Source organism: Phyllostomus discolor, chromosome 6 (assembly GCF_004126475.2).
Source record: "Phyllostomus discolor isolate MPI-MPIP mPhyDis1 chromosome 6, mPhyDis1.pri.v3, whole genome shotgun sequence".
Taxonomy (NCBI): domain Eukaryota; kingdom Metazoa; phylum Chordata; class Mammalia; order Chiroptera; family Phyllostomidae; genus Phyllostomus; species Phyllostomus discolor.
The window spans coordinates 31,567,508-31,588,088 of record NC_040908.2 but is presented as its reverse complement, the minus strand read 5'-3'; the positions used below and the strand labels follow the sequence as shown (position 1 = coordinate 31,588,088).

Here is a 20,581-nt window from a genome sequence, read left to right as displayed (position 1 = left end):
CACTTGGGGCCTGTTGCTGCACATTTGAAAGAAGTGTCTGTTGTGGCAGAGGACATAGAGTTGACACATTATAAAACATAAATAATAATAATGCTTCCTGTTCACACCACATCCATCATCCAAAGGGACCCAAAGTGCCCTGCACACAGCAGGGAAGGATTATTATATGGCAGGCCTGAAAGTTTACACAATTATGCTGCACAAAATGCTGATCAAATGTCAATTTCTGGAATTACACCTAAAACTCTGTAAGCTGAGACAGGCCCTCTATCTCCAAAGCTTGAGAAGATAAGAATGGAAATAGGCTGAAAGGTGAAAGGTTGACAGGGCTCTGTCAGCCTCACGTATCAGTTCCTGGCAGTCTTTGTGCTGTGCATTATTGCTCTGCTAAGCCTTAAAGGGGGTGGGGGCAGGGAGGAAAGTGCCAGCACGCTTAAGTTCTTGTAGAATAGCTTAGAAGAATCAAACCTTGCTTCTGCATCTGGGGATACACTGCCTTCGACTTAGTCTCTCTCTGTCTCTCTCTGTCTCTCTCTGTCTCTCTCTCTCTCTATATATATATATGAGGATGTATCCTAAATATGTGTGTATATATATGTGTGTGTGTGTATATATACATATATATATAGAGAGAGAGTGTGTGTGTGTGTATATATATATGTATATATGTGTGTGTGTGTGTGTGTATATATATATATAGAGAGAGAGAGAGAGAGAGAGAGTGAGAGAGAGAGAGATCCCCTCTTCTTCACCCTGCTCTATCCCCACCATTGGCAATAAAATGTAAGCTAGTCATGCTATTTATTTGACTTCCTTCTGTTACTTTAAAATTAGTAGTACTTAAAGGAAAAGCCCTAAGGTGGTAGGAAAAAGCATCTGGCCTTCTCTGAGTAATATTTAAACCCTTGGAATTTCTCTAAGGCTCCTACTTTTCTTCTTGTTTCCTATTATTGATGGCCCAACTTTCTGAGCTTTATCTACCTGCTTCCTTTGGTCCTTTGAATGACATTAGTCTTTACTTTCCTTTTAGGTCATGGTCTCCTTAAAATACGAATGACCCTCAATTTTTTTCCATGCTCAGTAAAACTCCAGGAAAGGAAGGGGAACTAAAAATTTCAGTACACCATTACTTTTGGAAATTCTAGGCACCTATTTAACCAAAGGGTATTTACTGAGTGCCTGACTGTGCCTCATAATGTTGGAACTATTGTCTGCTCAGTTAAGTCTCACAAAAGCCTGTAAGAGAGATCATGTTATTCCATTTTATAGGTGAGAAAGAAGAATCTTAGGTTAAGTCTGAGGTTTCACAGGTAGAAGTTTCTGGGATCAAAAAGAAGTGTTTTTGGATAATCGGTGTGCTTTGGGCCATATCAATCTATGATTTTTTTTTTGTTAGTTTCACCTGCTGCCTTTTCTTTGATTTTTAATGGTTTGAAATAGTAAATGGACCCCACCAACCCATTCTTATTCTTTGCTTATTATTACTGATCCATGGAACATTATCATCAAAAAAGACCTTCCTAACTATTGTACAGATGGGAGAGGAGAGGCCTTCGTGCACAGGGTCAGGCTCTCTTTTCCCTAGCCCAGGGCTTTTTCCTGCACCAGCAATCTCTGTGTACCTTTTTAGCAGAGGGGAGCCTTGGACCATTTATTATCACCTCTAAGCTATTCCCATTTCTTTCTCCTTACTCCAGCCACAGCCCCCTGCCTGCCTACAGTGAGACTAGCTCAGAGGAGGTCTCACTATACGATTGCAAAACTTCCACATCAAAGAAAGGTCAGATCCTTTTTTCCCTCCCAGCATTCTGCCCCCTTTCTCTACACATCATTAAAGGAAAGCAGAGCAGCTCTGATCAGGAGGTGTGCAGGTGGACTGGCCCCTCTTGCTACGACATTTAAACATACTGTATAGCCTAGGAACACTTGGGAAGTACAATATATGCTCTAATAATTGCATTTTAAAAAATAGAGGTGGAAAAGCAGGGGCCTTTTATTCTCCCTACACCGCCAAAGCCTGGAAGAAATGAAGAGAAAGGGACAGATAATAGCTGCTCTGAGGTCAACTTAAGGTCAGCTACAACCACATCTCTTTAACATGTAGAACATAACGCTGAAATAGCATTAGACTAGAGAGTCAGGCCCTAGATAAACTGCAAAGCAGGAGACAGGAGTCTTGACTGTATCAGCTATGATATCATTACCTAAAATAAAGAAGCCTAGCCATTTTTAACATTTAAGCTAAAATGAAGACTATTACAATGGGTTATTTTAAAATTTTTTAATAGGGCTTTATTCTAGATTCTTGCCTAGAAAGATTATGGGAAAGCTATAGACAGCAGTGATTAAGCATCCTGGCTCTAGAATCAAGTGTCTGGAGCTCACAGACAGGCTTTACTGCTTGCTTATTAATTCTGTGACATAGGGCAAGTTATTTAACATTCATGTGTCTCATCTATAAAAAGACAGCTAATGAAGAAAAAAATTTGATGAAATTTAACTCCTAGCTTACTTTGTTAAGAATAAATCAGTCATCTTCAACTAGCAAGACGCTGCCCTGTGGAGAAAACCTGTCTTTCTCCTATGTCCCTTCTCCAACACTGAGCAAGTCTGCATAGCCTTGAAAACCAGTTTGTGCCATGTATGTATGTATGTATGTATGTATGTATTTTTGCCTTTTCTAGTAATTCATACCCCTGTTTTAATCAGGACATGAATGGTCTGTTTCATGTGAAAAGACTCTAGTTTTAATATGAAAATTGTAGGTTATTCATTGACTAGTATAGTTTTCACCAACCACATGAAGCTAGAAGGAGACTACCAGGATACATTTAGGAATAGAAAATACCACTTTTCTGTTATTCTCCTACCCATGTTGACCCTGGACTATTCTATGCATGACTGAGTTAACATCTACAATGTGTGTTTATTTCTTCAAATTCAGTGTCATGTAATGGAAAGTGACCCAATTCTAGGCCCAGTAATGCCTTAGTTAGCTTGTAATCATGACTAAAAAAATATTTTTCAACCTCAATTTGCATGTAAATAAAATTAGAGTTGAAAAATACAAGTATAAACAAAATTAAGGAGTACTTAATATCAACCCACCTGCAATACTCTGTGGTTTTTGGCCTACATCTTGGACTATTCCTATCTTTAGAATACATGTTCCCACCCTGTTTAAAGGAAGGGAATCATGAAACCATCATTATTTTAGAGTCATACACCTTCCAAATAGAGATGGGCTTACACCTAGAGCTCTCTATGCTTTCTAAGGCTGGCAGTTTGGCTGGCCTCTAAGTAATGAGACAGAAACATATTTTTATAAAATTATGTAAATATCAGTCTAGTTAACTGCTGGGGTCCAATTTTTTTTCTAGGTAGGCATTACCTGTGCATATAAACAAACACTGGAGTACACAGTTAAGTAATGGTAAAATTCCACTGCTGATTTAATGTTTGTCCTCAGCTTATTTTAATTTCTGTCCTAAAGTCAATACCTAATCCTGTGGGTATCCATACACTGAACATGTTTATTCCTGTGTGCCTGCCAATCTAAATTAATTGGTCATTAAAACAGTTCCTTGTGCAATTGCAAAGCTCCTAACCTTCCAAAATAGAAAAGTTTGAAAGATTGAGTTAGTTTTAACATCTTTCACTTGGAAATCATTTTGAAATCCCGTGCTAGAGAAATGCTTTAAGGTTTCTGTTTGTAGTGGCTTCCTATTGTGCCTTTTAGGACATATATATTGTCTGTGCTATTGCGAATTTATTTTGTGCTGGTCTGACCCGTAGAGATGTGATTCCCTTAAGAAGCTGAGCCTGGTAACCAAATACGCTATGCAACAGCACCAGAGGCAAACTGGGTTTTGGAATACCTCATGCCCTGGAGGGCCACCGTGCCTCTGTCTCTGCCCTCCTGAGACAAGAGCCACGTAGATGGTGTCTGTGGGAGCCTCACATTATCAGCTGGTTTGTCAGAAGAAGGAGCTCACAGGAAGTTCTCACAGAGATAGCATCCTGGTCCATGGCTCTAGAAGTCATGTTGCAGCTTAATATTTTTAGGTCTGCTTACTGTGTTCATCTGATCTGACTTGCATTTAAAAAAAATACAGATGCTCGTAATGTCAGGTCTCAGGAAAGCCTGTTGAATTCATCAGAAATAAAGAGGAACATTCAAAAGAAATCTTTGGGGTTTGGTAGCCAGTAGTTCCAAGATGGGACAGAAGTTAGCTCAGCCATCCCAGCTAATCTCAGTAAGTACAGGGCATCTGAATGTAGAGATGAATGCTTGACTTCCCTGGAACTCTGTTTTGCCCAAATATCATTTGGTTTTCTCCTTTTGTGGTTTTGGATTTTTTTTTTTACTCATGTGTTTATTTTGTTTTTATGAAAAGTGGATTTGGTAAATTAAAACCTATTTTTCAAAAGAGAAGTAAACAAATTATACAATGTAATTGTATTGCTTATGTGTCCCTAAAATGACAGATTCGTGTAAAGAAGGTACAAAAATATATTTAATCCCATTACAAATTAAAATTATGGTCCACAAATTCAGATTATGCCTCAGATCTCCTGATGTCTTAGAAAGAATAGTGATTTGGAGAATAAAAAAATTGAGGCATAATTCTAGATTGATTATAGTAGTTATGCAAATGTAATTATAATTTTCTGTGCAGAAACACATTTAAATAGAAAGCACTGCAGTGATCTTATTCAGAAGCTACTCTGGTGAATACTTTTACTGTAAAGAAGAATTTGGTGTATTTTAATAATTGTCAGGCGACCATTATGTTTGTATTACTGTACTGTGTAATGTTCTTGAATTGGATATGTCTCTCTCTTTGTATAATTTTAATTACCAAAAGTAATGACAAATCTTAGCAAATATGCTAATTGTATGCAATAGCAATTTTCTCTGTACAGGCATAAAATTCCTGAAAGCATTTTTGTGTTTCTAAAGGAAGAAGTTTGTGAAGGGAACTCATATGAAAGCCACTGAGGATATCTTGTATCTGCTCTGAAATTCATTAAAATCAAGGTGGGGTGTTCCCTTCCAGCAAATAAATTTCAAACCAGTTACTTTTTATGCTTTGGGGCTCTGCATTAGCATGTCCTCATATGATTTACTGAATTAAGAGATTGAAGAACTTGAACTCAATCCTAGTCTACTAATGACTCTAAATTAAAGATCTAAAGATTTTTCTGTTACTAACAAATAGTCCCTGCTTTTTGGAATTTGTTTGATGATTCTGAGATCTCTATAAGAAAAAGGGTGGATCTGCTTGGAGACAGGTGTTGCAGGGGAAACAGCCAGCAGAGGGTCAAGGGTCAGAAGACCTTTGTCACAAATTAACTCTATACTTGATATGAATCTTCTTATTTAAAAAAAAGAAGGAGGGTCTTGCTTAATGATTTCTGAATGCCCTCCCTCTTTAATGTTCTTATAGCCTAATCCTAGTGATTCTTCCTAATCTTGAGTCTTTATTGAGAAACTCCTATGCAGAGATTTGGTCCACGTCACCAAAGTTCCACTCGTGACACGAGATCACCAAGAACTACGGTAGTTCTCCTGGCCTTGGTGACTTTCCTGAGCTCATGAAGTCTGCAAAAGTTAGAGCCAAGGCCAAATGTATTTGGCTATTGTCATCAATGCTGTTTAAAGACTGTAAAGATTCTCTGTGAAGACTCTAAACTAAACTCTAAGTTATTCATTGAACTTGTTGGGAAAAATAATTGGCAACTATAGGATTATTAATTGAGACCATCCTGAGCTTTTTGACTCACAGTGATTTGCTAGGTTGGAGAGGTATTTTATGGCATTAATTGATTATGAAGAAATTCATTTTGGAAAAGTGTTGAGTAATCTTGTGTCCTTTGTATAATTAGCAGACCAGAAAGAAAACTCCAAGTCTGAAGTAGAAAGTTGTCCCTCCCTCCAATTGTTTAGCAGATATGCCATCTTTTCCAAGTCAACCAGAAAGCCTCATGTTTGATCAATGTTATTTTAAAACATTGATTCTATTATTTGGAGGATGTTTAGATGCTTGGGAAAACATAATGTAAGTATGTTCATTTGTGAATGACCTCTACTATTAGCCTATTGATGGTTATACAAAGTAAAAGCAAATAAGAGGAGTCTTTCATTAGATCTTTGATGGGCCTCTTAGGTTCAGCATTTAAGTTTCATAACAAAGCACAGAATTAGTTGCTAGAAAGTTAAAATGGAAAACTCTTGTTTCTCTATACTATACCCTCACTACAGCATTTCACTTATGACACCACATGTGTGTTTTTCCCACACAAAGCAATTCTCTGCAGACAAAAACTGATGTCCTGCAATTCATTTCAATTCTGACACTATCTAACTGGAGTTAATGTTAAATTCCAACGAGTCAAAGGGCTCAGTATCACAAGAAGGGAGCTTCTTCCCAACTTTAGATGCTAGTCACAAATTCAGATTGTCGTCTGTGACAGTTATAAATGAGGGATTGCCTTGACCCCTTGTGTTTCAGTTCTACCTCATATTTAGATTACAAGTACTCAGTTCTTTTTCCCTTGATAGCAGAGAAAGTTAAAGTTGGTCCCATAATTCCACCACCTTCCTAGTATAGAAATTTCCTTCAGTATTCTCCATAACTGATCATCCAGCCACTCCCTAAATAGTTTTAGCCCTCAAATAGTTAACAGGTCTGATTATAAAGAGGTTTTTGTCTTATCCCACAAGTTTAGTAAACTATTATGGAATGTTACCTGTATTGCATAAGGCCCAACCCTAGACACAAAGACAAGCAAAATATGATTTATCTCTGCAGAGAGTTTTTAATCAAAAGCAAATTGTTTTGTATATAAGTAACAGTGAAATGGAATTACTATATTACATTTGTGCATTTTTAGTGATTCAATGAATATGCTCTATAAGAAAAATGTCTGATATTGGGTAAAGTACCTAGTTGTGACACACAGCATTTTGTCTGTTTCTTAAAAGGTGGCTATATTAACAAGTAGAAGATGAACAACCTAGAAAATGAAGGGAGAAAATTCATGCAAAGTTTCAGGATTATGGTGGTATGTGGAACACATAGAGAGGGAAATATAACAAAAGTTTGCAAAAGCACATAATAGGCACATACAAGTTTGCAAAGGCACATAATAATAACCCCTTACACAGATGATGGAGAACCTGCTAAGGGGTTGGACTTACAGGTATTAAAGAGCCATCAATATTTTTCAAGCCAGAGAATGGAATTAGTAGAGCTGTGCTTTGGAAAAATGACTTCACCAGCTGGTTGTGAGGTGATCTAAGAAGGCAGAGACCGGAAGCTGAGCAACTGCTAGAGAGACAATTGCAGTAATTCAAGAAGGAGGTAATGAGAATGGAAACTAGGGTAATGGCAGTGGGAAAGTGGTGTAGGCAAAGGGAACACTGCTGAATCAACAGGACGTGGCCACTGATTGAGTGGATGGTGGAGAAGGCGAGTGTCAATGAGAAGGGGCGGAGGGAGGAGTTCCCTGTGCGGAAGCACTCATTAAGGATCTGTTAGGTAGAAGGACACTGCTAGTTACTAATGAGGCAAAAAGAAAACTAAGGTGTGATTTCAGCTTCTCTCAACATTAATTTACATTTGCTAGTGGTAAGTAATACTTTTAAGAAGCTCTCTATAGTGCAAAATAGATTCCGATAAAACTTACAAGTCAAACTGTGATTTAAAAAAATACCATCATTGGATGGGGAGTAAGTTTTCCTCAGGTGAAGAATTAAGGGAAAAGCAACCTAAGCAGAAGCTCCAGCATGAGCAAAGGCCTGTGGTTGTGAACATGTGCAGTGTTTTAAAGAATTACAGAATTTGGTAAAGGACCTGTTCATTAGAACCCAGAATAGGGGTAATTTAGACCTGAGGTTTAGATAATACATCAATTGCAGTCATTGGATACTCCAAAAGAAAAGTTAAACTTTAATGATGGGAAGCTCTGGAAGAGTGGGGTTTTTGTTGTTTGTTTGGTTTTTAGCATTAACAAGAAGTTATTTGTTGTGGGTTTTGAAAGGTAATGCCATTGAAGAGTAGATGGTAGATTCAATAGGATGAAATCTGAAGGCGTGGATACCAGCGAGTAGATTCTCACAGTTGTCCAAGTAGGTAATCCTATTAACGGCCTGAAGAAAAGCAGAGAGAGGGCTGGTAAAGGGGAAAAGACTTAGAGCCATTTCAAAAGTAAAGCACGTTCCCATCCTCTCAAATACTGGGAATCAAGATCTAACACTTGTAGAAAAGCCTGTCTTGTCTTTTACAATAATCTTCTTTTCTGCTCCCCACAATATACCATATTTTTTGTTCTTCAAAACATTTGGTTGTAGAAAATATTGGCTCCTTCCTGCCAATTTCCTGCTATCTTTTCACAGTGGGGGATTATATTATAGGGCTTATTTTGTCTGGTTCTTGATAAGCACATGATTTATTGATTGGTAATTTCTTTATTATTTTATTCTTTGCAGCAGGAATAATACATAAATTTAAAAAATCAAGAATGAACAAAGAAAAAAAACAGTGGTTCCATGGAGCATTTACTATTATTTTGGTCGCTGTGGATGATTGACTACCTGGGTGTAGGACGACAAGCTGTCCCACTGTTTTCTCAGCTGTGGGGCCCTCAGGGTGCCATGTCGACACAACCGGCCCTTCAAGCTGCAGATCTGTGGACTTTAGAAAGTATTTTCAGCTCTTTAGCAATGATATAAGTGATAGTTTTCATCTCCCTTTTTCTTGAAAAATTCTAAGTTATTTAAATTTGCACTTTAGATGCATGTAGCAATGAATTTGAAGGGAAGGGAGGTAAAGAAGAGATAGATGCCTTTGCATAATTCTGTGAATTTTCAGAGAGAAAAAAAATCTAAGTGAACAATGCACGATTTAATGTTAAAACTTCATTTTTGCAAGCCTTAAGATTTTGATGTGCCTAATAGCCTAAATGGGGAATAGTGAAAAGATTCAAGAAAACTATAGCAACCTTTAAACAGAAAAGTAATCTACCTATCAAAAAAAATCTCATAAAAATCCACACCAGAGAATACCAAATATTTTTCCACATATTTTGATACAGGACAACTTTTACATATGGCTTTAGAGACTAATAAATGTATTACAGAATGACAAAAGCTTATGGAATACAGTAAATATTTTATTATAATAAAATGCCATGAAACACGAATCTTCACTAATGCCCAGGGTCAGAACTAAAATGCCCATCTGACCCTGTCACTGCCCTCCTTAAAGTGCACCCCAACCCCGTCTCTGACCTAGCCCCTGCCTCCCTCTCCTCCATCTCCTTTTAATCTTCCTCAGCCACCCCACCAAAGTAAACTTTCTACTCGAGGTGTACTCTACTTGCCCTTCATCAAATTCCTCATGCCTTTTCATACCCCTGTAGATTTTTTCTTATACTTCAAAATGATATTTATTACATTATATTGAAGTTATGCATTTCTAGCTCTCCAACTAGATTTTGTCAAGAAATATTTCTAAATGAAAGAGGACATTTGCTACGTCAAGGGGAAGCAAAACATCCCATCTTTGATATTCTATCTGGAATAACATAACATTTTTACGTCTAGAAGTACTTTATAGAATTGGTCAATATTTCTTACCCATAGCTCCTTAGGGAATACTGGAAATATTATCTGTTTCTGCTGTGATTCTGAAAGGTTTCTACTTCTCTGGAATGGCAGACAGAGAGGAGCAAACAAATGAGGGAAGGAAGATGGAAACGAGTCAGAAAGCAAGTAATCTGCAGGGTGAGCTCTGTCAGCAAAACCTACTAAACGTTTACATTAAAGAACAAATATTTCAATCTCCCATTACCACTCTCCAAAAGGCTTTTTAGTTTATACCATTGTATAAAAATTTATGAACTGAAATCTAAAGCTGGAAAAAAAAACATCACTGACATCCTAATGCTCTTGCCATCCATGAAGGCCAGGAGCTAAAATGGAGCCTAGAGGGGGAATGTAGACCAGATCTTCCTGTCCTCATGTATTTTACTGAAATAGACTTACCAATGGATTTGGCCAGGCAAAGCCTGTTCAGCCTGGAACTAACACTGGACCTACATTGCTTAGCATAATCAAACACTACAAAACTGATAGCAGGGCACTGACAAAGGAAACTTTCCCATATCTTCTCACTCTTTTCTCTGAATTTTACATGGAGGTATGCATATTGCTTTTCTATTGCAGTATAATAAATTATGACAACCTTAGAGGGTTAAACAATACACATTTGTTATCTCATGGCTTCTATGAAGCAGGAGTATAGGCGCAGATTTAACTCTGCTCAGGCTTTCATAGGAATGCAATCACTGTGTTGGCTTGGCTGATTCCTTAGCATTCTCTTCCAAGCTTACATGACTGGTGGCCGAATTCAGTTCTTTGTGGTCGTAGGACTGAGACCCTCAGCTCGAGAGTCCACCTGCTGTTTCCAGCCACGGAGCCCTTTCCATAAGCAGTTTGCATCATAGCAGCTGGCTTTTTCAAGATCAGTGGGGGAGTCTGTCACTTCAGTCTCCTAAGACTAAATCTTTATAATGTAACCTAATCAAGAGTGTGGTATTTTTTGCTAGCCTTAAGCCAGTCATAGGTCCTTTCTACACTCAAGGGGAAGGCATTACAAAAAGTCCTGGACCCCAGGAATCAGAAACTGTTGATCACTCTAAGGTATATGACAACAGTATATGTGTATTACAAATAATAAAAAAGATTGTATGTTCATACTTAAATAGAATTTAGTATGCTCCAAAGTCTTATTTTCCTTTTTTCTTTGCTAATTCTTTTTAAATTTTTTACTGTTATTCTATTACAGTTGTCTCATTTTCCCCCTTTACCCTCCTCTGCCTAGCCTCCCTCCCCCTGCTCCCATAGTCAATCCCCACCCTGTAGTCCATGTCCATGGACATGGTGTGCTTTGCCACACATGTTCTTTGACTAGTCCCTTCCCATTCTTTTTTTGCTCAATAGTTTATTTTTGTTCATTAGGTTCCTGTTATAGGTGAGATCATATGGTATTTGTCTTTCACCACCTGGCTTATTTCACTTAGCATAATACTCTCCACTTTCATGCATGCTGTAGTGAAAGGTAGGAGTTCATTCTTTCTTTCTGCTGCATGGTATACCATTATGTAAATGCAAAATTTTATTTCGATCTACCAACATTTGATTTTCACAACAATCTAATACATAAATGTCACTATTATTATCTGTACTATAATATAGATGAGGAAACGGAGGCAGAGAGTTCAAGGGACTTTCCAAAGCACGCAGGTGGGCAGAGGTAGAATAGGGACATGAATGAAGATCATCTGGCTGCAGAGTCCATCTTGTTATCACATTATACATCTCTCTGTGATAATAACTTACGCTTTTATGGTAGCCTCTAAGCCTTTACATATTTAAGCCTCTGGTGATTATAGGTGATTATACAATTTTAGTATGCATCTAATTCATCCTCTTAATTTTCAGACAAGGTGAAAGAAACCATAAAGTGTATGCTTGAATATAATTGCTTTCCACGGAAGTGGTAGTAAATACTGTTTATTGAGTGGCCATTTTGCTAAACAATCCATAAATATTATTTCATGTATCCGGTAACCTCTCTATAAGGTAGATGTTACCCGCCACAGTTTGTGATGAGGATGCTGAAGTTAGACCTATTAAATAGCATGGCCATGCCCTCTTGGTCCGGCGCTCAAACCCAGTTCCCTTTGACTCAAAAGCCTGGGCTTATAAGGACTGTGGTCTGTGATTTGTAAGGCACTGCCAAGTACATCTTCTCTCTTTCATCTTCAGCAAGATGTGCTGACTTGTTGAATTTGTTTTGTTGTGGGAAGAAAATAACAACTTTATGACTTTTATTTTATCTGAAATCGAGATTCTTTTGTCTGATTTTCACAACTGAGCAGCCTCTGAGTGACCAAGAAAGCAAAGGTAGGAATTTCATTTTGTAGCTGTCTGCAGTGTGTTTTGCCAGAATTCCGCAGAATTCACTGTAGCTCCAGTGTCCTGCTTTTCAGCTTCATGCTCAGATTTCTGAATGTCATGTTCACAGTGAGCGGTCTGTGGGGTCAGGAAAGGCAGATTCTTGCCCCTTGGTGTGTGTTTCATCACATTAATATTCTGTGATTAAGAGAAATACCTGTAGACTCTGTGGAATATCATCTAGAGTTATTTTATTCTTATTCTCTATTATTTAGGAATACATTGATAGAGTGGCTTCATAGAAATCTCTCTAAATCATGTTGGCCATCCTATTTTATGCCTGACCTTTTTCTTCTGAGTGCTTGTTACTGATTCCATTCAGAATTCCATGGAGGTAAACACTAATTTAATTAAAGGTGTGGATAAGTTGCAGATTGGTATGATAGATTAAGTTAATAAAATGGAGTTGAATCATATTAACTCAAAAGCTAGCTGATGTCTGCTTTCATTGATGCTGTTACTTAGGTGTTTGAATCATCTATAGTTGGACAATTTTCATTTCTTTTCATTACATAGATGTTTAATAGAAATTGGGATTTTTGTTTTATTTTTTCCCAACTAGACAATAAATCCCGTCTGCCCTTGGAAAGAAGTACAATGTAGATCCAAATGAGCTGCCAAATTGATTTTTGTGTTTGTCCTGCTCTAGCCTTCACTGGTTCTATAGCTCGAACTCCTAGTGGGGATTTTCTCTGCACATTGGTTCCTCATATCAGGCTAGCAGCAGTTTATCACTGCGGAGAATCTTTGCAAGAGAGCTGGGGGTTGGCAATTACTCAGGAGAAGGTAGGAGCTCTGAGAGGCTCTGAGAGGGTCTCTATTGAAATCTGTCTTTTGCTTTATAATTAAAAGCCAAAAGTCTTCTTTAATGGCTTCATTCTATTACATGTTGAGTTTGATTTCTGTTAAAACATTCAAACCCCCGTTAGGGTGGGGGTAAGAGATAACACTTTAAGCTGTAGTCAGCCATATGCATTTTAGTGTAAATTAACCCAACTCTTCAGAAAAGGTTTTGGAAGTTAAAGAATATGCAGATGATGTATGTTCAGATTTGTGCCTGTGTGTGAATGTTTGTTCTCTGAGGTGGGAGTATGGGATGGGGCAAACCAGGTAGGGGTTATATATGGCACAAAGAGGGAGGAACTCAGAACAAACAGACTTGACTTTCTTAACAGTTTAGTAGAACTTGACTTGGATGTGTTGGATTATAATATTGCTTCATTTCCTCTTTACTTGTCTGAGTTCTTTTCTGGTATAGGAAGCATTTCTCTCAGATTTACTTTCTGACTATTTATCATAATAAAGAAGCTGATTTTATATAGGAAGAGACTTACAGTTCTTAATTCTTTAATCTCTATGTTTATTGAAAAAAACATTTTTGAGCAAGGTATAGTTTTAATGACTGCACAGATATGTAAGACTCCGTTCCTCTTCTGATTTAGTACTTGACATTTCTAAAAAACAGCAATTTCTAAAGATATAGGTTCCATAAAAGAAAGACAGAAATTAGGTTCTATGTTAACATGCAGAAGTGAGAGATGGTTTGGGTGGTGTGGTCAGGTGATAGGCATGTTCATGAGGAAACTTATTTGGAGATAAATTTAAAATCTATACGATAAATGTTTAAAACTTATTCCTTCACTCAGCACTAGTTTATCTTTAGTTTAGATGCAATACTGAAAATGACATAATTATCTAATATCTTATTGTTCAAAGTGTGTTCCGAGAACTGGCAGCAGGGATATCACTTGGGTGCTAGTCAGAAACATAGAATTTTAGTTCCTATTCCAGAACTACTGAATCAAAATCAGCATTTTCACAAGACCCAGAGTGAATTGTAGCATTTTAACATTTGACAACCTTTGGTCCAATACCCCAGTGCAAGGTAATTTCCCTGAGCGTTGGCACATTGGGAACCTCTTTCTTGATTGGTAGGAGATGATGGAAGCAGGCTGACTAACAACAATAAGTGTAGTAGGAAAAGGTAACATCATGCCATTGAGAAAGGCCAGAGAAAATTTATGAATAGCTTACTCAAAGTTTAAACACTAAAAAGGCAGTGAGGCCACTTCACATATAGAAAAGAAGCTCCATATATAGTAACAATCCCCAAGCTTCCCGCTGTCTCATAGCACCATGGAATAATTACCATTCATAATAATAAAGCCATTGTCATTATTTTTTAAAAAAGATTAAATTATGTTCAGCATCCTTTTATTAAAAAGTCAGGAAAGCAAATGCTGTGTTTTAGAATGTTTTTTAGCAAAATTTGGTTCATTTTACTTCTTAGTTACTTAAAGAAGTATGCATCAATTCACATGTGCTTCAGCTATCAAAAAAAACTGATGTTCCAAAAAAATATTTTTGGAAAACACTTGGTATATTTATTAAAAAGGCAACCAAGTACATATTATGGGAAACTGTATATATTATGGGGAACACATATTTTATAATTAAAAAAGTGCCTGTGTATGTGATAATGACACGTGGTGGAGGTCTTTCTTCTTGTCACACAGCTTCAGAGGTCACTGATCACGTATAACAGCAGGTCTCAGTGGGTAGGCCCCATCTAGACAATGCCATGTGAAAGCAGTTCCCTGGAGCTTTCGGCCCTGGCCTGGAGAGGGCCACTCCATTGTCTTTTCAGTGCTTAGGGCCACTGAAGGTTTGAATCCTGCCCTGCCTTCACTAGCTTGCTTGATCTAGCAGTTTGCATTCCAGGAGGCTGCAATGTCCTATTGCCCCAGAAATTTCTGCTTCCTAGCCAAACATCATGGCATTTCTGCTCATAGAGCTCATCCCACTGTGCTGACCAGGTTGTATTTTTGCAAAAGCAGTGCAGCAATAAAATGCCTGAAACAGTGGTCATCTGGGCTAACCCAGGACTGGATAGAGGTGAAGGTTGTCCTCTCATTAAGCCTCCTTTACCTGTTTCCTTACTATGTGACATCTCCTCTGCACCCCAGCCACCAGCTTCCTCGAGTTCCAGGGCACACGATGTCTTCAGGTTCTTCCCCAGGCAACAGAAATGATCCCTAGCAGCTCACTGTGAGAAAGGGATAGGCCACATATGTGTGGATACTTTTGGGAGATTTACAAATTACATGCCCTTGGGGAGAAACTAACATAGTAACTCTGTCATTATGTAGTGCTTTGGGAAAGTACACAACTTTACGTGGAGAGGAGATCGTGAGTTTCTCAAAGGCAAGGATGGTGTTAGGTAAAAGGTGAATAAAGAACCCTGCCTTTGACTGGCTGGTACTCAGAAATACTTTTGTAGTTGAAGGATTCATGTCCCGTTAAGATATTTCAGAAATTAGCCCTGGCTGGTGTAGCTCAGTGGATTGAGTGCAGGCTGGGAACCAAAGTGTCCCAAGTTCGATTCCCAGCCAGGGTACATTCCTGGGTTGCAGGCCATAACCCCCAGCAACTGAACATTAATGTTTCTCTCTCTCTCTCTCTCTCTCTCCCCCTCCCTTCCCTCTCTAAAAATAAATAAATAAAATCTTTTAAAAAAAAAAGATATTTCAGAAACCAAGGAACTTATGGGTGAGGTATTTTTCTTTAAAAAAAATATTGTATAGGTCTTCATCTTCATCCCTGATTTCATTCTATAGCAGGTTGTCTTATACTTTGTGTATGGATAATCACAAGCTACTCTAAAGGATGACATTTTTGTTAATAAAATTATTATAAAATCATTTCTTCCAACAACCTATGTCAAAATATCATGATTAAATAAATGATTCCACCATGGATGGTGTAGCTCAGTGGATTGAGCACAGGCCTGGGAGCCACAGGGTAGCTGGTTCTATTCTCAGTCAAGGCACATGCCTGGGTTGCAGGCCAGGTCCCCAGTAGGGGGCGTGTGAGAGGCAACCACACATTGATATTTCTCTCCCTCTCTTTCTCCTTTCCTTCCCCTCTGTCTAAAAATAAATAAATAAAAACCCCTAAAAATAAATAAATAAATAAATAAATAATTCCCTTCTCATGAATTTACATTGCTAAATTTTCTCGATGGTCAACAGCCACACTTCAATGAGTCCATTTTATGAGCCATAATAATAAATTCTTAGTAATTGTTTCTGAGAATTATGCACCTTGAAGAAGGAGACATGGATTTCCATGTCCCACTGTCCACCCATGGTGTTGACCCACTGACACTTCAGATACGCTGTGTTCACAAAGAATTCAGCATCTTGCTCTCAAATCTTTTCCTCCTCATAGGTTTTCTTTATCTTGTTACTAGCACTTTTATCCTCTTGATAACTCAGAGGAGATAGGTAAATATACTTTAAAAATAAAAATACAATATAAACATTGCAATCAAAGAATCTGTAGCAGTCATGGGGCCACAAAGAAGGGTTAGACAACCCGTCATTGATGCTATATCATGGTACATTCAAAGCATTAGCTTCCCACCGCTGCTGTGACAAACTACTACAGACACAGTGGCTTAAAACAATACAAATTAATTATCTTCAAGTTCAGGAGGTCAAAAGTCTAAAATATGTTAGACTGATTGCTTTAGAAGGCTCCAGGGGAGAACCAGGTCCTCTGCCTTGTCCCGTTTCTAGAAACTACCAGCATTCCTTGGCTTCTGAGCTTTCCTTGTACCACTCCGACCCCTGCTTCCTTCATCACATCTTCTCTGACTTTCCTCTCTCTCACTTATAAGGACCCTTGTGATTGCATTGAGCCCAGCTGAGTAATATAGCATAATTCAAGATTCTGTACTTAATCACAATATGCAAAGTCCATTTTGCCATATAAAGTGACATTCACAAACTCCAGGGATTAGGGGTGCAGACAGCGTTAGCTGGCCAATGTTTAGTTTAGCACATACTATAAATCCCCAGTCTGTCTTCCCAGTTACTATTTTCCCCTCCATTCAGGTGAACAGAATGATTTATCGCTCTACTGTGCTTCCTTTTTCATGTCCTTGCTCATGCTGTCTCTTTTCAGGGAAACATCCTTCCACCATGGACACCATCCATGTGCAAAGATTTCTCATTTTTCTGGGCAAAGTGAATTATATTTACTTTTAAAATTGCTCCCTAATTATTCCATATAAAATGCAATTTCTCCCAACTCTGGATACCTGTAATACTTATCTCTACTTTTTGTGAGTCATACATAAATGAGTTTAGCTTAAGGTTGGAAATAATGCCTTCTCTTCTTGTAGATGGTGAGGTCCTCACAGGCATGTTTGGCATCTAAGACTTGTACCTCATGCTCACCCCACCCCTCTCCCAGCTCCCTGCGCACATCATTGCCCACTGGGTTCTCAGTAAATATTTTTTGACAGGATTAATGAACTCCTAGAAACCATCCCATTATTTTGGCAGATTGAGAAGAGCCAGGGGGCATGGTAAAATAACTTGAGAAGTACCAGGCTTTCCCACTTTTTATATGATTACATTTAAAAGCTTTTATTTTCTCTCAGATGACAAACTCGGGATTCAGAGAAGGGGAAATAAAATTTCAACACTCCTATAACTACAAATGGCAATGTTATTAAAATGGAGGAATTCAACAGTTAAGGAGTTAGGAAAGGGTTTTTTTTTTTTTAAGCATTCGTTTCACTTAGTTATGCCTGCATATCTAATTGGCAGAAATTACTGGTTCCTTTCTCCCATCTTTCTCCTCTACTGAGATCTTAAAAATGAGTTTCATGTCTTGACTTTTCAGATTTGACAGTTGTTCCCACCCTCTTCAGTCACCGCCAGAAATGTGTATCTTAGCTATAAGAAATCCAGAGGTGTGAAGGAGATTGGAAAGAATGATCATTTTCTCTCCTGTCCCCAGGTGCTTTCACGTTACCCAGGAGTGTTTCAGTCATTCCTTTGAGTTGGATGAAATTATAAGCACTACACTTAAATATGTCAATATTTCATTCTCCTGCAGCACTGAATGTGAGACGCTGGTATGAAGGAATCCCGGTTTTCACGCTTCAGTGCTTTTTCCCATGGTGCTGTGAGCAGAGTGAAAGGAACCCACTAACCTGTTTATTAACTTCTAGAAATCCCCCCTCACTTTGTGCTTTACACAAAGTAGAGGGCTTCGCGGTGAGCCCGTGTCACCCAGATAATTGTTTTGAATGAGAGTAAATGAGCATGACTAATAGAGGCAGTCACTTTAATGGCTGTGAGGTTGCCTCTGGGTCTGAGTGGGACCATGTCTGTCTTCACTTCCTTGAAGCAGTTCCCTCTTAGCTGATTTGTACATGGCCTGAGGTGCCCACAAGTAGGTCAGGATTATGTGATCTCTACATTATTTGTATTTTTTTCATAACTCTCATCAGTATAGTTGAAGTATACTCTAATGTTGAAAGGTCTAAGTGTATTGAGTATGATAAATAATTTTGGGACATGATGGTGTTGTACTAAATGCTACGTTCCACGTTATCCTGGGACTGAAGCTACTCATCCAGTGCTTAATAAGGACATTCCCAAACCAAACCTCTTACACAGGCCATTTTTGTCTTTGTATTGGTTATAGTGCTTCAGACATATCAATAGACTAAGAAATAAACCCCCCATTTATACTCCAGACCAGATTCTGCCTATACACAATAATATTGTGAACCATTGGGTTACACAGGGAGAAGGCATGCTGAAGAGGCCCCGCCTCCTCTGCCGGAGTTATCCTCACACTGGAAAAAAAGTCTGGCTCCAGCTGTGAGCCTCCATAGGCATTAATGAAGAGTGCCCCCATACTACGCTTCACGCCTGCCTCCTGAGGGACACCCCTTGTGAAAGAAATGGAAGGAGCCTCAGTGTGATTCTAGAGAAACAGTTTTTATTGCCCATACTTAATTACCCAGCTGCTATATTATTCCTGAGGATACCTCTCTCTGGGTACAGGGCAGAAAATTAGATAAGGCCATTTGATGGCAGTATAGTAACTTTCAAAGGTTGACAGGAGGCAGCAAATGTCACTGCCAATTATTATAAGACCCCCTTCAAGATAAGCAAATGTACCATACACTGGAATTAAGGAGGCAAGGTTAGATACCCTATCAGAGGTATGGGGTGACACAATTCAGAATCTTTGGGATTTTTATCTGCTATGCTAAGTAATACCTATTATTTTTTAAAGTTTATTTTAAAATGTTTTTCTCCAAATCTATGCTTTTCTGCCTCTATTTACTAGGTAGGTTGGACACATTTACTTAGTACTTATTTATGACAATACTACTTTGATTGAGTTGTCCTGCGGGTTGTTTTGTCCAGACCTGGGTTATTTTGCAATTTGTTACCACTGAGTTACCTACAAATCAATAGAGAGAATTAGGCACCTAACCTCACCTGTAATTTAATAAGTATGGACAGTTTTGAACCTTGCTACTTGTGCCAACATTCACCACAACATAGGTCCATTAATCCAATATCCAGTGCCCTCTGCAAATCAGGAATTAGGGGTGATATAAAGAATAACATTATCACTGACATTAAGAGCCCAATGACTAGTAAGATCATCTTCCATTCATTCCTCCTTGCTCCTCATCTCCCAAGTTAACCCATTAGTAAGTCCCATAACACCAACTTCAAAAAGGTACCCTTTGCATACCTGCACTACTGCCACCCTAGGGCAAGCCACTGCTGCCTCTTGTCCAGACTGTAAAACCTCCTAACTTGCATCTCAGCTTCTCATCTACTCTGTAACCACCATAACAACTCTCTGTTGACCATACAGGATCATCTTTTAAATGTGAAAATACAACTATGTCGTTATTCTACTATCAAGACCACCAATGATTCTCCATTACACTTAGAATAAAATCTCAGTCCCATATGTCTACTAGCTGGCTCTCTCTCTCCTGTCTCCTCTCTGTCTGATTGACCATTCTCAGGTCACGCTATCTTTCTTTTGTCCCTCAAATACGTCAGGTTCTTTCCAAACTTAGGGCCTTGCCTTAGTGTTTTTCTGGAACATGTACAGTGCTCCCCACCAGGTAGTCACATATTAGCTTCTTCATCTAATTGTTTTAGTCCACATGCCTTTCCATGAATACACAATACAAAGGATTCTCTTTTACCTCGTCCTATCACCCTTTGATCATTTTCTATTTCTTTATGTAATGTTTGGTTCAATGGATGGTTGGGAAGAGAAGAACAGCCCCTGATATTTGGAAACTAATCTAATTCATACAGTGAGGCAGAAATCTGGCCCAGAGCTTATAGGTAGACCATGTCATTCACCTGTTGAATAGAAATAATCTCACAGAATACCAACATGAGACAAGGTCACTCTGAGACCACAATCAACTGTAGGAAAACAAGGCTACATCATTATTTTGTTTAAAAATGGATACAGTCAAGGTCACTGTGAAACCCACAGAAAGTCAAACCATCCCTTGGTTAAAATGAATGACTACCACTTATCTACTAATCTTAGCTTTATCCTCACTTTAGTCTGCACTTGCTGTAGATAGATTTATTTAGATGCCAAATCAGTCACAGAATTGCCTCCATTTCCTGAGAGCATCCAATTCAGAGCAAAGCCCTTCTTCCTTAGATTATGCCCCAAATCACCTAATGCAAGCCCAAA

At 38.4% G+C, this 20,581-nt stretch overlaps 1 protein-coding gene across 39 annotated transcripts in view; it reads left to right on the top strand.

The window, feature by feature from the left end:
- NRXN1 (neurexin 1) overlaps positions 1–20,581 on the top strand; it is a 1,086,661-nt gene that overhangs the window by 993,351 nt on the left and 72,729 nt on the right. For 2 of the 39 annotated variants that reach the window (XM_036030065.1, XM_036030064.1), the window contains exon 1: positions 3,089–4,256. The exons of the other annotated variants lie outside the window; for them this stretch is intronic. In XM_036030065.1, coding sequence (XP_035885958.1) covers positions 4,218–4,256 — 39 coding nt within the window. In that variant the 5' untranslated portion in view covers positions 3,089–4,217. Of the gene's footprint in view, positions 1–3,088; positions 4,257–20,581 lie in introns of those variants that run through there. 39 annotated transcript variants of the gene reach the window in all.